Source organism: Alligator mississippiensis, chromosome 5, assembly GCF_030867095.1.
Source record: "Alligator mississippiensis isolate rAllMis1 chromosome 5, rAllMis1, whole genome shotgun sequence".
NCBI lineage: Eukaryota > Metazoa > Chordata > Crocodylia > Alligatoridae > Alligator > Alligator mississippiensis.
Window position 1 is genome coordinate 216,800,918 of NC_081828.1, and position 15,097 is coordinate 216,816,014.

Genomic DNA, 15,097 nt, shown 5'->3' on the forward strand with positions numbered 1-15,097 from the left:
CTTGTCATTCAAGGAATATTTTCCCCTTCCTAATATGGCCGTGTTGGCCGATTCACCAGAAGGAATCTACTAGGATTAATGTGGAATGGAGGCAGGAGATTTCAGTACTTTGCCACAATTCTCAACCCCTACATAAACCCACTTCTTTCACAGGACAGTCCTAATTGCAACGGAATAAAGAAAGTGCGCATGTACTCTCGTTTAGTTTCGCTGGAGGCGAAGGAAGGAGCTAGAGGCCCGGGAGAAAGACCATGTGCTGGAGTTGTTAGAATGACTTCTGCAAGCCTCGCAACCAGCCACTCCTAGCCGTGGGGTTGAGGAGCAGAAGGCAACCTCAAAAGATCTCAGCTCAGTTCCTAGCTCAGGCTTCCTGGGTGATTCTGGGTAAGTCAAACTCTCCTCCTCAGGGCTGAAAATGGGAACACATTTCTTTTCTCCTGCCCCTAGTCTCATCTATGTAGTCATTACAGTCTTCTGGGTAGGGAGCATCTACCACATGTAGGAATGGTACCCCTGGACTGATGGCATCACACAAAACTCCAAACTCCCTTTGGACTGTTAACACCCACAATTACTGCAAATGAGGGGAAAAGAACTATTATTTCTTCAGTTTGGTTTGGTTTGATTTTTCAATGCACAGATCATGTCACTGTTTTCCCCAATGCGACCACCCAGCTCCTCTGCTTACCTGGGTGTTTCAAAGTCTATTCAAGTGGGATAAAACTTATTTTTATCGAGTGACAGAAGTTTACACAGGGGCTCAGGAGCAGGTGCAGTCGTTGGAACTACTTGATAGTCATTTCAGAAAACCTGATTTCAGCTGGCAGAACCTCTATCCTCTCATTTTAAAGTTTTGCTTCTCTGTAATGTGGAGATACTGATTACCTATATTGCAGGGTATTTAGCAGGATTACTTAACGTTTAGAAAGAACTTTAAAAGCTGAAAAAGCGCTATAAAATAGCAAACAATACAGGAAGAGCAGCACATCGCTGATCTCCCTTATGCTGATAAAGCTGATTTGTGGATTAGCTGTGTAAGGGAAATGAGCCAAGTAAACGCTCCCAAGGAAAAGGATCATAGCACGGAGCTGCCACGATGCTTTCTAAAGCCATAACAACATCTTTATTTGAGCAAACAAAAAGCAACGAAGCTTTTTGTGGAGGGAAAAGGGAAAGGAATGATGAGAAAAACACTGCTGCCTTTTTTTATATGAGAATATTTACTTGGGTCAGTTTTTGCTGGACAGCTGCTGGATTGCTTCCCATTCTTTTTTCTAAAAGCGCTTTTGAGGAATCTGTCCCTAGAATCTACTTAATTCTGCTGCTTTAGCTCCCGGTACTCTGCGTTCGTAATGTGCATGCAGGGATCTACTGTATGCTATTGTAATTAGAGCACAGTATCTCCTCCAGATGAGTTCATTTTGAGACTTGACCACCTGCAGGAGTATTCCCCATTTCCAATGAAGATGGGTGCAGATTTTTGTACCGCTAGAATAACTCATTCCCATGAAGTCCTGGAAGATTACCAGGTGAACCAATGTGTATTTGATACACGTGCAAACTGCTCTTGGGAAGTTATCTTGTCAAATGCAGCTGCAACAATAACTGACATGGACAATAAAAGACTCATTCTCCAGTCCGTTACTAATATAGCCACGTAATTTTTTGTCAGCCAGTTAAGGACCTTCCTTCCTTTCCTGGATATTTTCAAAAATCAGATGCATTCTTTTTCTTTTGGCAACTTTTACTTTGAGAAGCTTTAAAGCATTCAACCGCCCTCTGCTACATCAGCAATGCTCTCCTCAAAGGAGAGGGGGATACAAGAGCACTTGCCTGTCATCTGGCCTCTTGGTTCCTCGCTCATATGCTGAAGATGGCGGGGACAGTGAATCTCTCCGTTTCTTTTTCTCTTTACTCTGGCTCTGCCTCTCTGGGTCTCGTTCTCTGCTCAGGTTTGGATTCTTGGGTGTAGCAGTTTGGTCCCTCTGACCTACTGCATCTCTCCCACGATCTGCTGTTAAGGAAGACAGGTAAAAATATAGATACAGAAATCTGCTATATTTGAATATATATTTTCCCTTTTGCTGCTTTCAGTACGCAGGTTTTTGGTGTCAGTTTAATGAATTCCCATTCCAACAAATGTAACACAGGATGCCCCATATCAAAAATCAGAACTATGCTATTGTTATGATGGAGATGAAACTTTTGTTTTAACACCCCCCCTCCACACACACTTTTGGTTTTTTATATAGCTACTTCGTCCTCTCCTGAAGTACTACCCAATAAATTAAAGGCCATTATGCTTTCATTTTTCCTCCTCTCCAAACAGAATTTTAAGAAAATTTGTTTCATCAAAATGACAATTCTTAACACAAAAGTTAGAGACATTTTTGCCCCTGAAAGGCTCGAATGATATAAAACCTACCAACATGCGTTGTGCTCCACATGGCACATGGATTTTGCCAGGCTTGACTGGCATGTGGCCACAAATTCTAGATGTTTTTATGTAGGGGAAAAGTGCACGGCATGCGTGGTAAAGTTGTGTGGCAATTATCTCATTTTACCGCCATGTATTCTGTATGGCTGACAAAGTCCATTTTGCTGAGGTTGCCTTTGATATCAATCAGCAGAGATATGTTTTGGCACTGTCCACTCTTTCATATACAATTGGAATATAACTACTAGCAAAGAAACCTTTTACCAAGCGATGGGTACCGATCAGTTGGACATGCTGACATGACAACAGAAATCCTTCAACATTTCGCCCTCTATCCATTGCTCCTACAGTGCTTTTCGTGATGGATTTAGACACATGGGGCTCACAGTGGCGACATGTTGCTGTAGATATAAAGGCACTGTCACACGAATCATCAGAGGCCTGTACTGTGACAGGTCCTAATATTTTGCATTGTATCTGTGCTTCTTGAAAAACAGGACTCAGAAGCATTGGCAGGCTGTCTACAAATGCTGTCTGTCAAACTGATGAAGCATGTGCTAGTTTTCCAGGAGCAATGCATCTGGCTAGTCGTACCCTCAGCAACCCAGAACATTTTCAAAACCACCAGAGGTTTTTCAAACAAACTAAAGATAAAGATGTGCTGCCGCATCCTAGTTCCAAGTCTTTGTTAAGGAGAAGAAGGCCGAGCAGGAATCAACCGAGTCAAAATCACAGGGGTAGCAAACGTGATGAACTGCCAACCAAATGGCCAGTGAGGGCTGCAGGTTGTACAGGGCTGAGCTACAGCAAGCTCTACTTATGCATATCAAATGAATGCAAATTCACTTAGGACCAGCATTGAATTATGCAGCTTAGATGTCATTTGCTAACCTTGTAAGAAACATCTGCTATCCGCTCATTGATTAAGTGCATCAACCAATTAAATGCATTAGAACTCTTTAGCCCTACCCTGTATTTCATACTGTACTCCTCTTAAACGGGTAACTGGTGACACCTATATACTATTAACAGCTTTGTAGAAGCAAATGCTTGGTAGATAAGATCTGGGTGACAGAAACCGTGAATATTTGTAACAATGAAGGTTGCCCAGACATTTGAATACAGCCTGCATACCCTGTGAAGGCTTAACCATGCTCCTGCAATATGCTCTATATATTGCAGAAGAATGGGTAAGCCTTCACAGGGCACATCGGGATGTTCTCTAACAGAAAAGCTGCCTTTTTTGCATCGCTCCGGCTTTTAGCACAGGCCTTGCAGTCTGAGGAGGCTGTAACATGAACAGCTGCTTGGGAGGATCAGCGGAGCTGCTCTTTTGGCAGTGCTCAAGGAACACCCCATTAGTTTCAAATTTAAGGAAAGGGAAAAGTTCAGGCTTTGAGTCCCAGCAAATGGGCAGTGTAAGGTATATGCAGGCCATACCAGCTCGGCCATGAACTGCAAAGTCACGTAACACTTGAAGTTCTCACTGTAGTGGATTTTGAGACTGCATGCAACTACATATTGAATTCCCCTTCTTTTTGCAATGAAGTGCTAACAGGGCAAACTTACTTTCAATTATGCAGCCACTCTGGCCTGACGTTACAAATATGCTATTTAGTGAGATCACAGAACCACATAATCAACCCTGTTTCGTGTTTACGCTGAACTCCATTGTACATGGTGGTCCAGTGACCAACGGACAGAAGAACAAATGATGTGCAAAACAGAGCTTAGGAACAATGCTCAATTTAACTTCTTTCCCAGGTTATCATAGGGTTAATTTACACACAGGAGCCTATTCACTTTGATGAGCTAAGGAGTGATTAAACTGGTTCAGAAAATGTTAGGCAACCCCCAGAGAGCATGAAGCCTGAAACAGAGGACTAGACACAGCAAGGATATGCTGTGTAGGGGTAATGTAAATTATGGAGCTCAGTATCAAGCTCACAAAGAGAAAGCCTCAGAGTTTAAGGAACAGTCTTCTCTCCATACTGGAAAACCTGTCATACATCCCACTATGAGTCTGTTGACAATGACTGGCTTAGGCATGGGCTCTAGAGGGGGATGCTGGTTTCAAGGGTGAACTACTGGATTGGGATCCAGGAGGGGAGGTTCAATTCTCTGTTTTGCCAGGTGGGAAACTTTAGCAAGGAGAGTTAAAGACTCTTGCTGGGAAATGAGGACAATATTATTTCCTTTCACCCACTCTTCATTTAACTTTCCTAATTAAGTATCAAAAATCCCTTTCAAGGCATAACTGTCTCATCCAATAATTACACACAGTACCTCGTGTAATGTAACCTGGTGGCCTGCTTGGTACACTGATACGAGGATTGCTTGCGCATGTTTTTAGGCTATGCATAAAGCTATATGCTAGACAGTATTTTCGATAAGCCTTTACTTTTACAGACAGGGAAAATGAATCTATTTCTGTAGGAAGTTAAGAGTTTCAACCAATATATGAAAATGTACCCTTGATTACATACCGCTGTTCTCCTTTTCTGCTTGACTCTTCTTTGGGATTCGATACACCTCCTACAAAACAAGCCAGAAGAACAGTCAGATTTTGCAGCTACACACTGAGATTACAGCTGCTTAAGATGTGGGGTGGGAAGGGTTATCCTGACAAATAATTTAGGGTAAAGTGTAAATAAAAAAAGTCACAACTTTGTAAGCAACAGAAGCAGCGTCCAGGCCCATAGGCACTTACACTATTAAACACATCCATTCTGATGTGTCCCATTAATTTTCTCAAACTATCAAGCTTGCTGATTTTATACAACCACACCAAGTGTTACTGTGGCTCTCTAGGAAATTTAAGCATGCCTGCTGTGAAATTAGGTCTGCAGCATCTAAACTTGCTGTCTTTCTTGAACATCATAAATATGTGAGCTTGGAGAGGCTTTAGAAGTCAAAGCATGGCTTTTCTGACTGAACAGAGGTTGCTTACAAAATTATGTGATGTCCTTCCTGCCTCTTGCAGTATTGTCAGTGATAATGTTCCTAAACTAGGTGAACTACAGCAGATGATGCTGAAACTAGTGTATAATCTTTTCTTTGCAGGAAAGTCGGGGTGTTCAAGAAGAGGGTTTAAAGATCCTGGAACTGTCTGTCTATAAATCAGACTGAACATGTTAATCTAATTTCTCTGAGTAAATACTGTTTCAGCCCAACTACACCGTAGGATTTTTTTTTTAAGCGAAAGTGCAAAAGCAAAAGTGCAAATCCAAATCTTTCATGCTACACAACTGCAGTGCTATCCTTAGGTTCTGAGGAGATGCAATGACTCCCTTATGCCTCGACCACTGCTACAAAGCTGGAGGATGTTTCTCAAGAGACCTGCTCCACTTTCTAACTTTTTAGGACTAGAATTTCTCCTCCCTTTTCCAGATTTCACCAGACTCATTGGGCATTTGAAGAAAAGGAACCAGCTGGGTGCTTCAAGGCTGCTATATTCTTTCACTTTAACTCAGTCATGCTTGAACCCAAAGGCAGGGGGAAGATGGAAGAGTTTACACAGGGCGAGACAGGAGGCAGCAACATCAGCCTCTCTATTGCAGACCTGAACTAAGCAGAGATGACGCTGAACTATACATGGCTTCCCTCACATCGGGGAGGAGGCGGAAGGGAATAATAGTGACCAGACAACACACTGCAACAAGGATCTGATGAGAATCCTTTGCATGACAAGCTCACTCCCAATACACGGATAAGATCACCCTTTGAGAGTCAAGAAAGAATTCCCTGCATCAGGTATCCAGGTTGTAGCCACACTGGTCTAGAGGAAAAAGCAATCAGGACTCACAGTAGACATGATATATTTTATTAAACCAACGAGATTTTTGCAAAAAAAAAAAAAAAAAAAAAAAAAAAAAAAAAAAAAAAAAAAAAAAAAATTCTTTAATTGCAAGCTTTCGGGCACCAACGTCCTTCATTGGGCATTGGAAAAGAGATTGTAAAAGTTCTCCTGGGTAGAAATGAAAGTTCATATTTCATAGGATTTCACAGAGGAGTCAAGAGATGGAAACATCTATTTTTCCATCCATTTCATTCGTAGATATAGATCTATAGATGCAGTTCTCTGTGAAATCCTATGAAATATGAACTTTCATTTCTACCCAGGAGAACTTCTGCAATCTTTTCTCCAGTGCCTGATGAAGGGCATTGGTGCCCAAAAACTTGCAATGAAAGATTTTTTTTTTTTTTTGCAAAAATCTGGTCTAATAAAAGATATCATCATCTCTACTATTGAGTCAAGAAATAATTCAACACTTGTAAGGTTAGCTACCAACACTCGCTTCAGCTTTCTGAACTATCTGATCAGGATAGAGAAGGTCTAGGTAGAAAATGCTGTGTAGCTGGGCTGGCTTCTGCCATAATAAGTCTTACTGCCTCACTTGAAAACTGCAAGTATCTGTGAGAATACAATATTTCAAAAGAGTTTTCCTCATTTATTCTAGGACTATTTGAAGATCTCATCTTCCTCCTGTTTGCGCCTGGTGTAAGAGCAGAATCAGCAAGCAAGCTGCCACTGGAGCCTGTCTCTTTTACTAGAGGCATAGGTGCAAGCGGGGAAGCTTTCACATGGAAGGAGAATGGAAAAAGCCCACATTTCTGGTTCGTGCTCTTTACGGTGAGCTTCAAATGCCTACTTACAAGGTTTAAATCAAGCTCAGTCTCTTCTCAGTTTTAATCTGCCAAGGAAGAACTTTCTGCTTGCCTGCAGCTGAAGTCAAGGCTAAAGACTAATGATGTCAAAACATCTCTGGCTGTTCAAAGAAGGGTGATCCATGGACTAGAGCGCTACCTTAGGACTCAGGGGACCAGGGTTCAATTCTCCACCTTCCCAGAGGCGTCTTCTTTATACTCGTGAGAAACCCAAACTCTCTGTGCCTCTGTTCCCACCTATACACCAGGGGACCCTCTGGATCTCCTTGCTGAGGGCGAGTCTTTCCCCAATATGTAGAAACATATTCATGATTATAAGGTGTTTGATACTTCAATAACAAGGGTCAGTAAATGCCCTCAGAGCGAATCGTGGGGTCCTAGGAAAATAGGACTGGAAAGGACCTCATGAGGTCATCTAGTCCAGCCTCCTGCTCAAGGCAGGATCATCCCAGCCAAGTGTCCACCTAACCTGCTTTTGAAAGTTTCCAAGGATGGATATTATACAACTGATCTCAGTAGCCCGTTCCAAAGCTTGACCGCCCCTTGCAAGACAGTCAGGAAGTTCCTCCTCGTCTCCTACCTACATCTCCCCTGCTGCAGCTTGAGGCCATTGCTCCTAGTCCCATTTCCTAACACAGAGATAAACCCACCTCCATCCACTCTACAAAGTCGACCCTCAAGTATTGGAAGACTGTTATCAAACCCCCTCTCAGTCTTCTCTTCTCCAGGCTAAGTAACCCTAGCTCTATCAGCCTTTCCTTCCAAGTCTCATCTCCCAGGCCCCTCATTATTTTTGTTGCTCTGCACTGGACTCCTTCCATGTTGCCCACATCCTTTGCAAGCACAATCCTTCGAACTGCAAAAGTCACTGCAACTCTCGAGACAGGATTTGATTGCTGCTGCCGCGAAATCTGCACTACCACAGATTACCACTGAAACGGCACGTCTGACTGTGGGGGGCAGCCAATCCATGGCTCGGGAGCTGCACGGTTGTGGCTCCTGAACAGTCAGTTCATGGCAAATTGTCATTTGAGATTGATAAGGTGCTGGGTGCAGATCACCGACTGTGGGGCAAGCACATGAAATGCCTACTGAGCAACAGACTAGCTGCGCAGTAAAAGTGCGTCTACACACGCGCACCTATTAAGCTGGAGTAAACTTATTTACAAGTACTATCCTGCTGCAGAGTAAAAAAAAGCTCTGGAGCAGCATACGTGTACCTACTGTCCTGGCTGGCTGAAGCACAAGGGTGCTTTAGTGCGAGGGCTTCCTGCCAACTAGCCCCACAATGAAGCACCCTCACACCCCAACTAGCCCCTCCGCAGCACGTTGAGCCAAAGGGAGCAGCCCCAGGCTGGCAGGCTGACCCCCTGTACCCCGTCAGTCAGGGCTGCTCCGCAACGTGCTGTGCTCCCAGATGCATGTTAAGACACAGCACCCAGGAACAATAAACTCCCAAGTTCACTGCAGCACCATAACTGCATGTGTAGATGTGCCCTCTGGCTCTTAGCTGGGCCAGGATTTTGGTTTTTGGCTGGAGGAAGTATGGCCTCCTGTAGAGCAGAGCAACAACTTTATACTTGCTTTGTCCCCGACTCCTCACTGCATGCTAAGGTAAGTGCACCTCTCTCTCTCACGGGGGGGTAAAATAACTAACTTATCTCACTTTAACTTTAAAATGTTACCTGAATACTAAATAAAATCCTTGGGGCATAGTCAAATTAAGAAAGCCTCCATCTATTTATTGCAAGATAATGAAGCTTCAAACTTAACCTAACCTATCTAGCGGATTGTTTAAATGTTCTCACACACATAGGCAGATGAGGCTCTTTGGGTAAATGGGATCTCTTTTATTAGACCAATTAATAGTTGGAAAAATTGTTCTTTGCAAGCTTTCATGTACAAACACCCAAAGAGCCTTGTCTGCCTATGTTCCCAGACCAACACAGTTACAACCAATACCCACACACACCCATACCCCTTGCCTGATATGAGCATTTCATCATTTTTTGGAGATGACACGTATATAATATTATAATATATAATATAAACACATATATAATTTTATTTAGTCCATAAAGGTACATATCTGCCCTGCCTTCTGACTGATGTCAAACTAACATGGCTAACTGTTTCTCTCTACCTAAAACAAAACTTCTTTATCCGCGATCATTCTACCAGATGCCCGATTAGAAAGGGGTTTGCTGCATATGCCAGGGGTGGCCAACCAAGTGGCATGAGCAGCCTGTGTGCAAGGTACATGGCCGAGCAGGGAAGGGACAAGCAGCACAGTGTCAGACAGTGCAGAAAGCTGAGCAGCAGATTAGACAAGGAGCATGGGCAGAGGGCAGAAAGCAGAGCAGCAGCTTGGGCAGAAAAGGGGATTGGAGTGGCACCTGGGGAGGGCTAATTTGCAGCACACCTGCCAAAAAGGCTGGCACTCGCAAAGGCTCTCCCCTGTGGCCGTGTCACTCCAGAGGGCTGCAATCTTATGAGATTTCAAATTAAGCCTGGCCATTATTTGGGAGGATGAGAGCGATGAGTGCCATAGGAAGCAGATCTGGGATTCCACAGGGTCACACTTTTGAGGCACATGGCAGAGCAGGGTGTCACCTTAGAGCAGTGATCCTCAAGCAAGATGTTGTGGCACCCTGGGGTGCCAAGAGATCCTTTCAAAGGTGCTGCAGGGTGCTCTGGACAACGACAGGAATGTTTGGTGTGCAAACACCTACGTGGGACTCAATGCAAACCCAGAGATTTCAAATAGGGATCTAGCATCAGGAACCTGTTGTGGTCTTAGTACTTTGCAAAGAAAAGAGCTGCTCTAGTATTTTTCCAGAATCAAAAAAAAACACCCAAAAAACCAGAGGGAAAGCTAAGAGCTGGCATTTTGCAAGGGGTGCCTTGAGGCTAACAAGGTTGAAAACCACTGTCTTGGAGACTAATTGGTTCAGAGACGCATCCGTTTTCCTGGTAACTACCTGCTTGGTGAGAATCTATGAGCTAATCCTAGAAAAGCAGGGCTGGAAGGGACCTCGGGAGGTCCCCTAGTCAACCCCAACACTGCACTGTTGTACTGCCTTTCAAATGAGACACAAAGCAGAGGTCCATTTGGGACCATTAAAAACTGCACAGTGTGGGTAGTAGCCTTAGGGCCGGCATCCTTGCCAGATTCCATTTTAGGCAATTACGCTGTCTTTACGAGCAGCCCCTCCTCCAAGTGACATGGTATATTTTTCTTCATTTTCCTGGCCTAAGCTCTTGTGTACTGTTGCCATCTGCTCTCGCTTCCTTCTATGCCCAAACCTCACTTCAGTGGAAAGTGGAGTAAAATGGATATGCTTTGCTTGCTTCGGAGGTGTTGAGGTTAATGTCTGTAAAGTGCTGGAGATCTCTCAATTTTAAGTAGTATTATTAAGGGTGCAATAACACTTTCTAGTGCTTTACCCTTTACAAACTGTGTTCAAACAAGTTATTGAAAATAGGTCACTCTCTCTTCCTCCCAGATTCCAGTCAACTCAGTGACAAATTTATGACTTGCATAATAATTTCCATGGCAACAATGATTTGCATGTAACACTGGAATAAAGACATCACAAAAGAAGAGAGTGGGGGGGGAGGGGAAAGAAAATTTAGGAGAAAACTCCCAGCACAAATTGATTGCGTGCATGTACATTTTACTGATTTAGAAAATAAACTGCATATGACTGCATGTCTTAAGATGAGGCCTTCAGCGCAGGGATGGTCTCTGCCCCGGTGTGGCTAACGCAGATGAAGATGCTGGTTCTACCCTACTGCTCGCTGATGCCTTTGAGGAGAACAGGATGATCCTAGTGCTACTTTGATCTTTATCTCAGGCATTTCTAGCATATACTAGAAAGGAATACATAGTATATCTAGCTATATAAGAATTGCCATTTACTGGGTCAGACCCTGGGACCATCTTGCCCAGTCTCCTGTCTCAGTATCAGCATGGATGTTGACATGGAGAGTGAATGGGGCATAACCAGGGTTTTTCCCCCACTGTTCATCTCTCACTTGCAGCCTCCAGCATTTAAGGTCTAAGAAATTCTGTTTCAGAGGCTGTATCTCTATCTCCCACTCTACAAAGGCAGCACAAGAGTGAATGTACAGCGAGAACCTCCGGGGCATCACATGAGAGCTATTAAAATGCGTATGCATTTTCTTTTATATTAACTAGATCTGTGAACTGTATTTTGAAACTAATCCTGTAAATATTTAGCTCTGCTTCCATCAGTCATTCACTGAGGTTACTGGAACTATGTGCGATTAAAGTGAAACACCTGCTAAGCATCTGCAGGATTAGGACTTTAGATTATCATTAGGATGACAAGAGCATTTAATCTAGGAAAGTGCCTCTGGACAGATTTAGTACTGCTGATTCAAGTGAAATATTTAGACAAATCTCATAACATTACGGTTGGGGGGAAAAAAAACAATTTCACAAGTGCGTACATGTTGTAACCTGTGTTTAAATATTTTCGTTCTTATTCCTCTCCTATTTATTTATGCGCTTGATAAACCACCCTTCCCAATAAAGACTCAGGGCTGCTCACAGCAGGAGAAACAGCACAATGGAAAAGGGCAACTGGAATAAATAAAAAGCAGGGGCCCCCTACCAAATTCTTGGTCTAGTTTTGGCTGCTAATGTGTATGCAAGACCTTCCTATTCGGGAAAAGCTTTCAAAAGATGTCTAGGCTTGGGCTCTGACAGTCTCAAAGGGGAGGGAGGTCCAGAGCGGAAGAGCAACTGCTGAGAATGATCTCTCATGCATTTGCACCAAGTGGACTTGGAGGAGCACTGATGGCACTATCAAGAGGTTGCTCTCAGCAGACCTTAGGGATAGTGATGGGGCAGAGGAGAAGGCCATCCCTTAGGTGTGTAGGGCCCCAGGTGTTTAGGGCTTTGTAGGTCAAAACCCTAAACACCTGGTCAGGTGAAACCCTATGCCTGATGAAGGGTAACTGCACCCAAAAGCTTGCTAAGAACTTTTTTCCAACTTCTCAGTTGGTCTAATAAAAGATATCACATCTACCCAAAGACCCTTGCATACCCTGAGTTAAGCACTGGAGCTGTGTGCTCCTTGGATTTCATGAAGTGAGCAACAGCAATCCTACACCCCATGTTATAGCTGATTAAATCACACCACTTGCCATGCATGCCACTAACCAGTCTGTGGCGTTGCCTTCTGGTTTAGCAAACTCCTCGTAGCTATTTTCTTCTGTTCTTACTTGTTTCGGCACAAATTAAGATCCCGTTGCTACCTAATGGAGAGTATCTCTAGTCTAGGTGCTTCCCACATGACCACATATTCCTGACAGAACTGCACCTTGTATATCTCCAATTTTACTTTGTCTACAGCATAAACTTTTGTAAGCAGCGGGCTTACTTCATTCGGTGTGCTCTAGTGCTCCCAAAAGCAGCAGGTGAAGCAAGCCTGCTGCTTACAAAAGCTTATGCTATGCTACCTACTTACAAAAGCTTATGCATCTCTGATTTAGTTAGTCTATAAGGTGCAAATCTACCTGACTTCAGACTAACACAGCTAACTACCTGTGTCTACATATTCTTGAAAGCTACCTAAATCATTTCATAGCGTCTGTAATGAGCTACTTGTGCTTTGGCAAGGTAAGACCAAAGTGGTCAGGTGAAAACCAGCAATGGCGCCAGTCGAGAGACAAGCCAGCCTAGCAGAAAGTAACATATGCAGAATGCAAATGGGAGATGCCGTCAGAAGTGGGAAGACTATAAGCGCGTACACATTAAAGACAGAAGTTTTGTGCCAGCTTATTAAAATGCTTCCAAAACCAATATCCTCTTTAAAAGCCCGGGAAAGCTAACGCCTGCCAACAAAGTCTGGCCATGACTATATTATTTGAGAGACTAGGCTGGCAAAAGTTTCTTGGGTCTGCCTGCATTTTTGTATTTGATTTTTTGTTGTTTTGACCAAGATTCTGCACAATCAACAGGACCCCGCTATGACCCAGGGGTCCCAACACTAAAATTGTCAGCTCCTCTGACCCAAGGCTGCTTTGGATCTTGTACAGCACCTAGCTAAGTGGCTGCACGACTTAACGCAGCAAAATGCTCCTATGATAACAGGCGGCATGATCTAGTGACTAGTACTGCTACGTTCCCGCTCCTGGCACCACCACGGCAGCTGTGCTTCTGGCTTTACACTGCAGACAAGTGTCAGCTGCTTCAACTTGCAAAATTTTATAAATCCACTGCATTTATAAATCGAGAAATAAATTGAACTCGCAGTGCTATTCCAATTCTTAACTGTAAGTCAAGTTTCATTCTTAAAAATTGAGTGCAAAATGAATCTCCAAGGTAGGCTACATTGATCTTGTCCAGTTCAGCAGCCTAAATGTTCAGAGAGTAAGTGCTTGTCAGTACGGATAAAAATAAATCCATGCGCTTCAAAAGATTTAAGTGCACCATTGGGCATTTCTTTGTCTAAGGCTGGGAGGGGGAGAGACATGGGGGGGACATCTTGCTGCTAAATGATGTCATTTGTGACACTGGCACTGGGAGGGTCTGATTGAAGAGATTAAGCTGGTTTCTGAGCAGCTTCATTAATGGCTTAAACCAGAAAAACTAATATTTAAACAAAAAGTTTGCTTTTAAAATATTAACCATCAAGCTTTTTATTATTTCAAGCTGCTTGAAAATTGATGTAAAGCCTTCCCCCATTTGATTTTCCAATGTCACAAAATGCACCGCTTTCTGGCAATGTGTTTACTTCCCGGCTCTACATTTAGAAAAATCCTAATTTATAACTAGGTTTCTCAATTTTATTGAAGAGGGGAAAAGCTTTTTGCCCCCCTGGGCTGAACAAACACCTCCTTTTGTCAACTTTTAACCAACATGGAAGAAAGCCAAACTATCTGTCAAGAAGAAAAGCCTTCCAGTGTACTCACTATAAACTGAAAACAATTTGATAATCAAAAAAGTATGGCTGAAGATCCAAAAGTATAGAGAATAAGTTTTAATGGCATATTAGCCTTTAATAAGGGGCAGTGTCTTGATCTGTTTTTAAGACCCCACTTTACCAGTGCTTGAAATGAGCATTTCATCATATTTTTTGGGACAAAGCCTGTCTAATTTACTGGCTTGGATACAATTTTGGAAGCATGAATCCTATTTAAATGCTCTTGCTTCACTGGGAAATGGGAAAATTTAAAGTGTTTTGTTTCACTATATGCTAGGTCCAGTGAGAGCAAGCTCCATTTTGTAAGCTATTGAGTCTCTAAGCATATATAGATGCTTAACCTTTGCACTGTCTACATTTGGAGTCTATACACGCGTGTCATCGAACAAAGGAGTAAATGGTTGCCAACACTTGATTTGCACTGTTATGAAAACTAGCTACTTCCGAAAGATACTTCCAGGAGTAGACGGACGACCACGTGACAAAGGCACACGACTGTGACTCAAGAGCTAAGAATACATTCATCACGGGTTCTGCACTTGGCTCTGCCATAGACTCCCTGTGTGATCTGGGACAAATCAAGGCACCTCTGTTGCCTTTCCTTTCCTACCTGCAGAATGGGACTTTTGCTACTCTTCCCACAGAGAGGCGGTAAGGATACATTTTGTCGATGTTTCTGGTGCACGGTAACAAGGACATACAAGAAGTCTGCTGCTACATCCTGTTCTTATTCTTACAATCCTACAAGGCACTGGAACGAAAAAGCTTGGGGTGGATTTATGACTGTGTCTATAGACAATACACTCTCTCGTACCTCTGGAAAAAGAATTCAGAAGAAAAAAAACTTTCCAGGTTAAGAAAGTGATTAAAATGCTAAGAGATTGATCCCAGTCAGTTCTCTGCATCATGTAGTTAAGTGATGTCCTTTGAAAAAGTGAAATGCTGCTCCACATGACAAAGAATTAATTCTTTAGATGTTTCAGGAGCTAAACCACCAGGAAAGAAAAGAAAACAACTGGGAAGGGATAAGAATATG

The 15,097-nt window shown here is 43.1% G+C and overlaps 1 protein-coding gene across 5 annotated transcripts in view; it reads right to left on the reverse strand.

Moving 5' to 3' along the window:
• Window positions 1-15,097, reverse strand: part of SETD2 (SET domain containing 2, histone lysine methyltransferase) — a 132,212-nt gene that overhangs the window by 48,830 nt on the left and 68,285 nt on the right. For 2 of the 5 annotated variants that reach the window (XM_014596092.3, XM_059729256.1), the window contains exons 13-14: window positions 4,924-4,972; window positions 1,834-2,014 (exon numbers count right to left, since the gene is read on the reverse strand). In XM_014596092.3, coding sequence (XP_014451578.2) covers window positions 1,834-2,014; window positions 4,924-4,972 — 230 coding nt within the window. Of the gene's footprint in view, window positions 1-1,833; window positions 2,015-4,923; window positions 4,973-15,097 lie in introns of those variants that run through there. The other 3 variants (XM_059729257.1, XR_009462748.1, XR_009462747.1) reach the window with 3 other exon arrangements.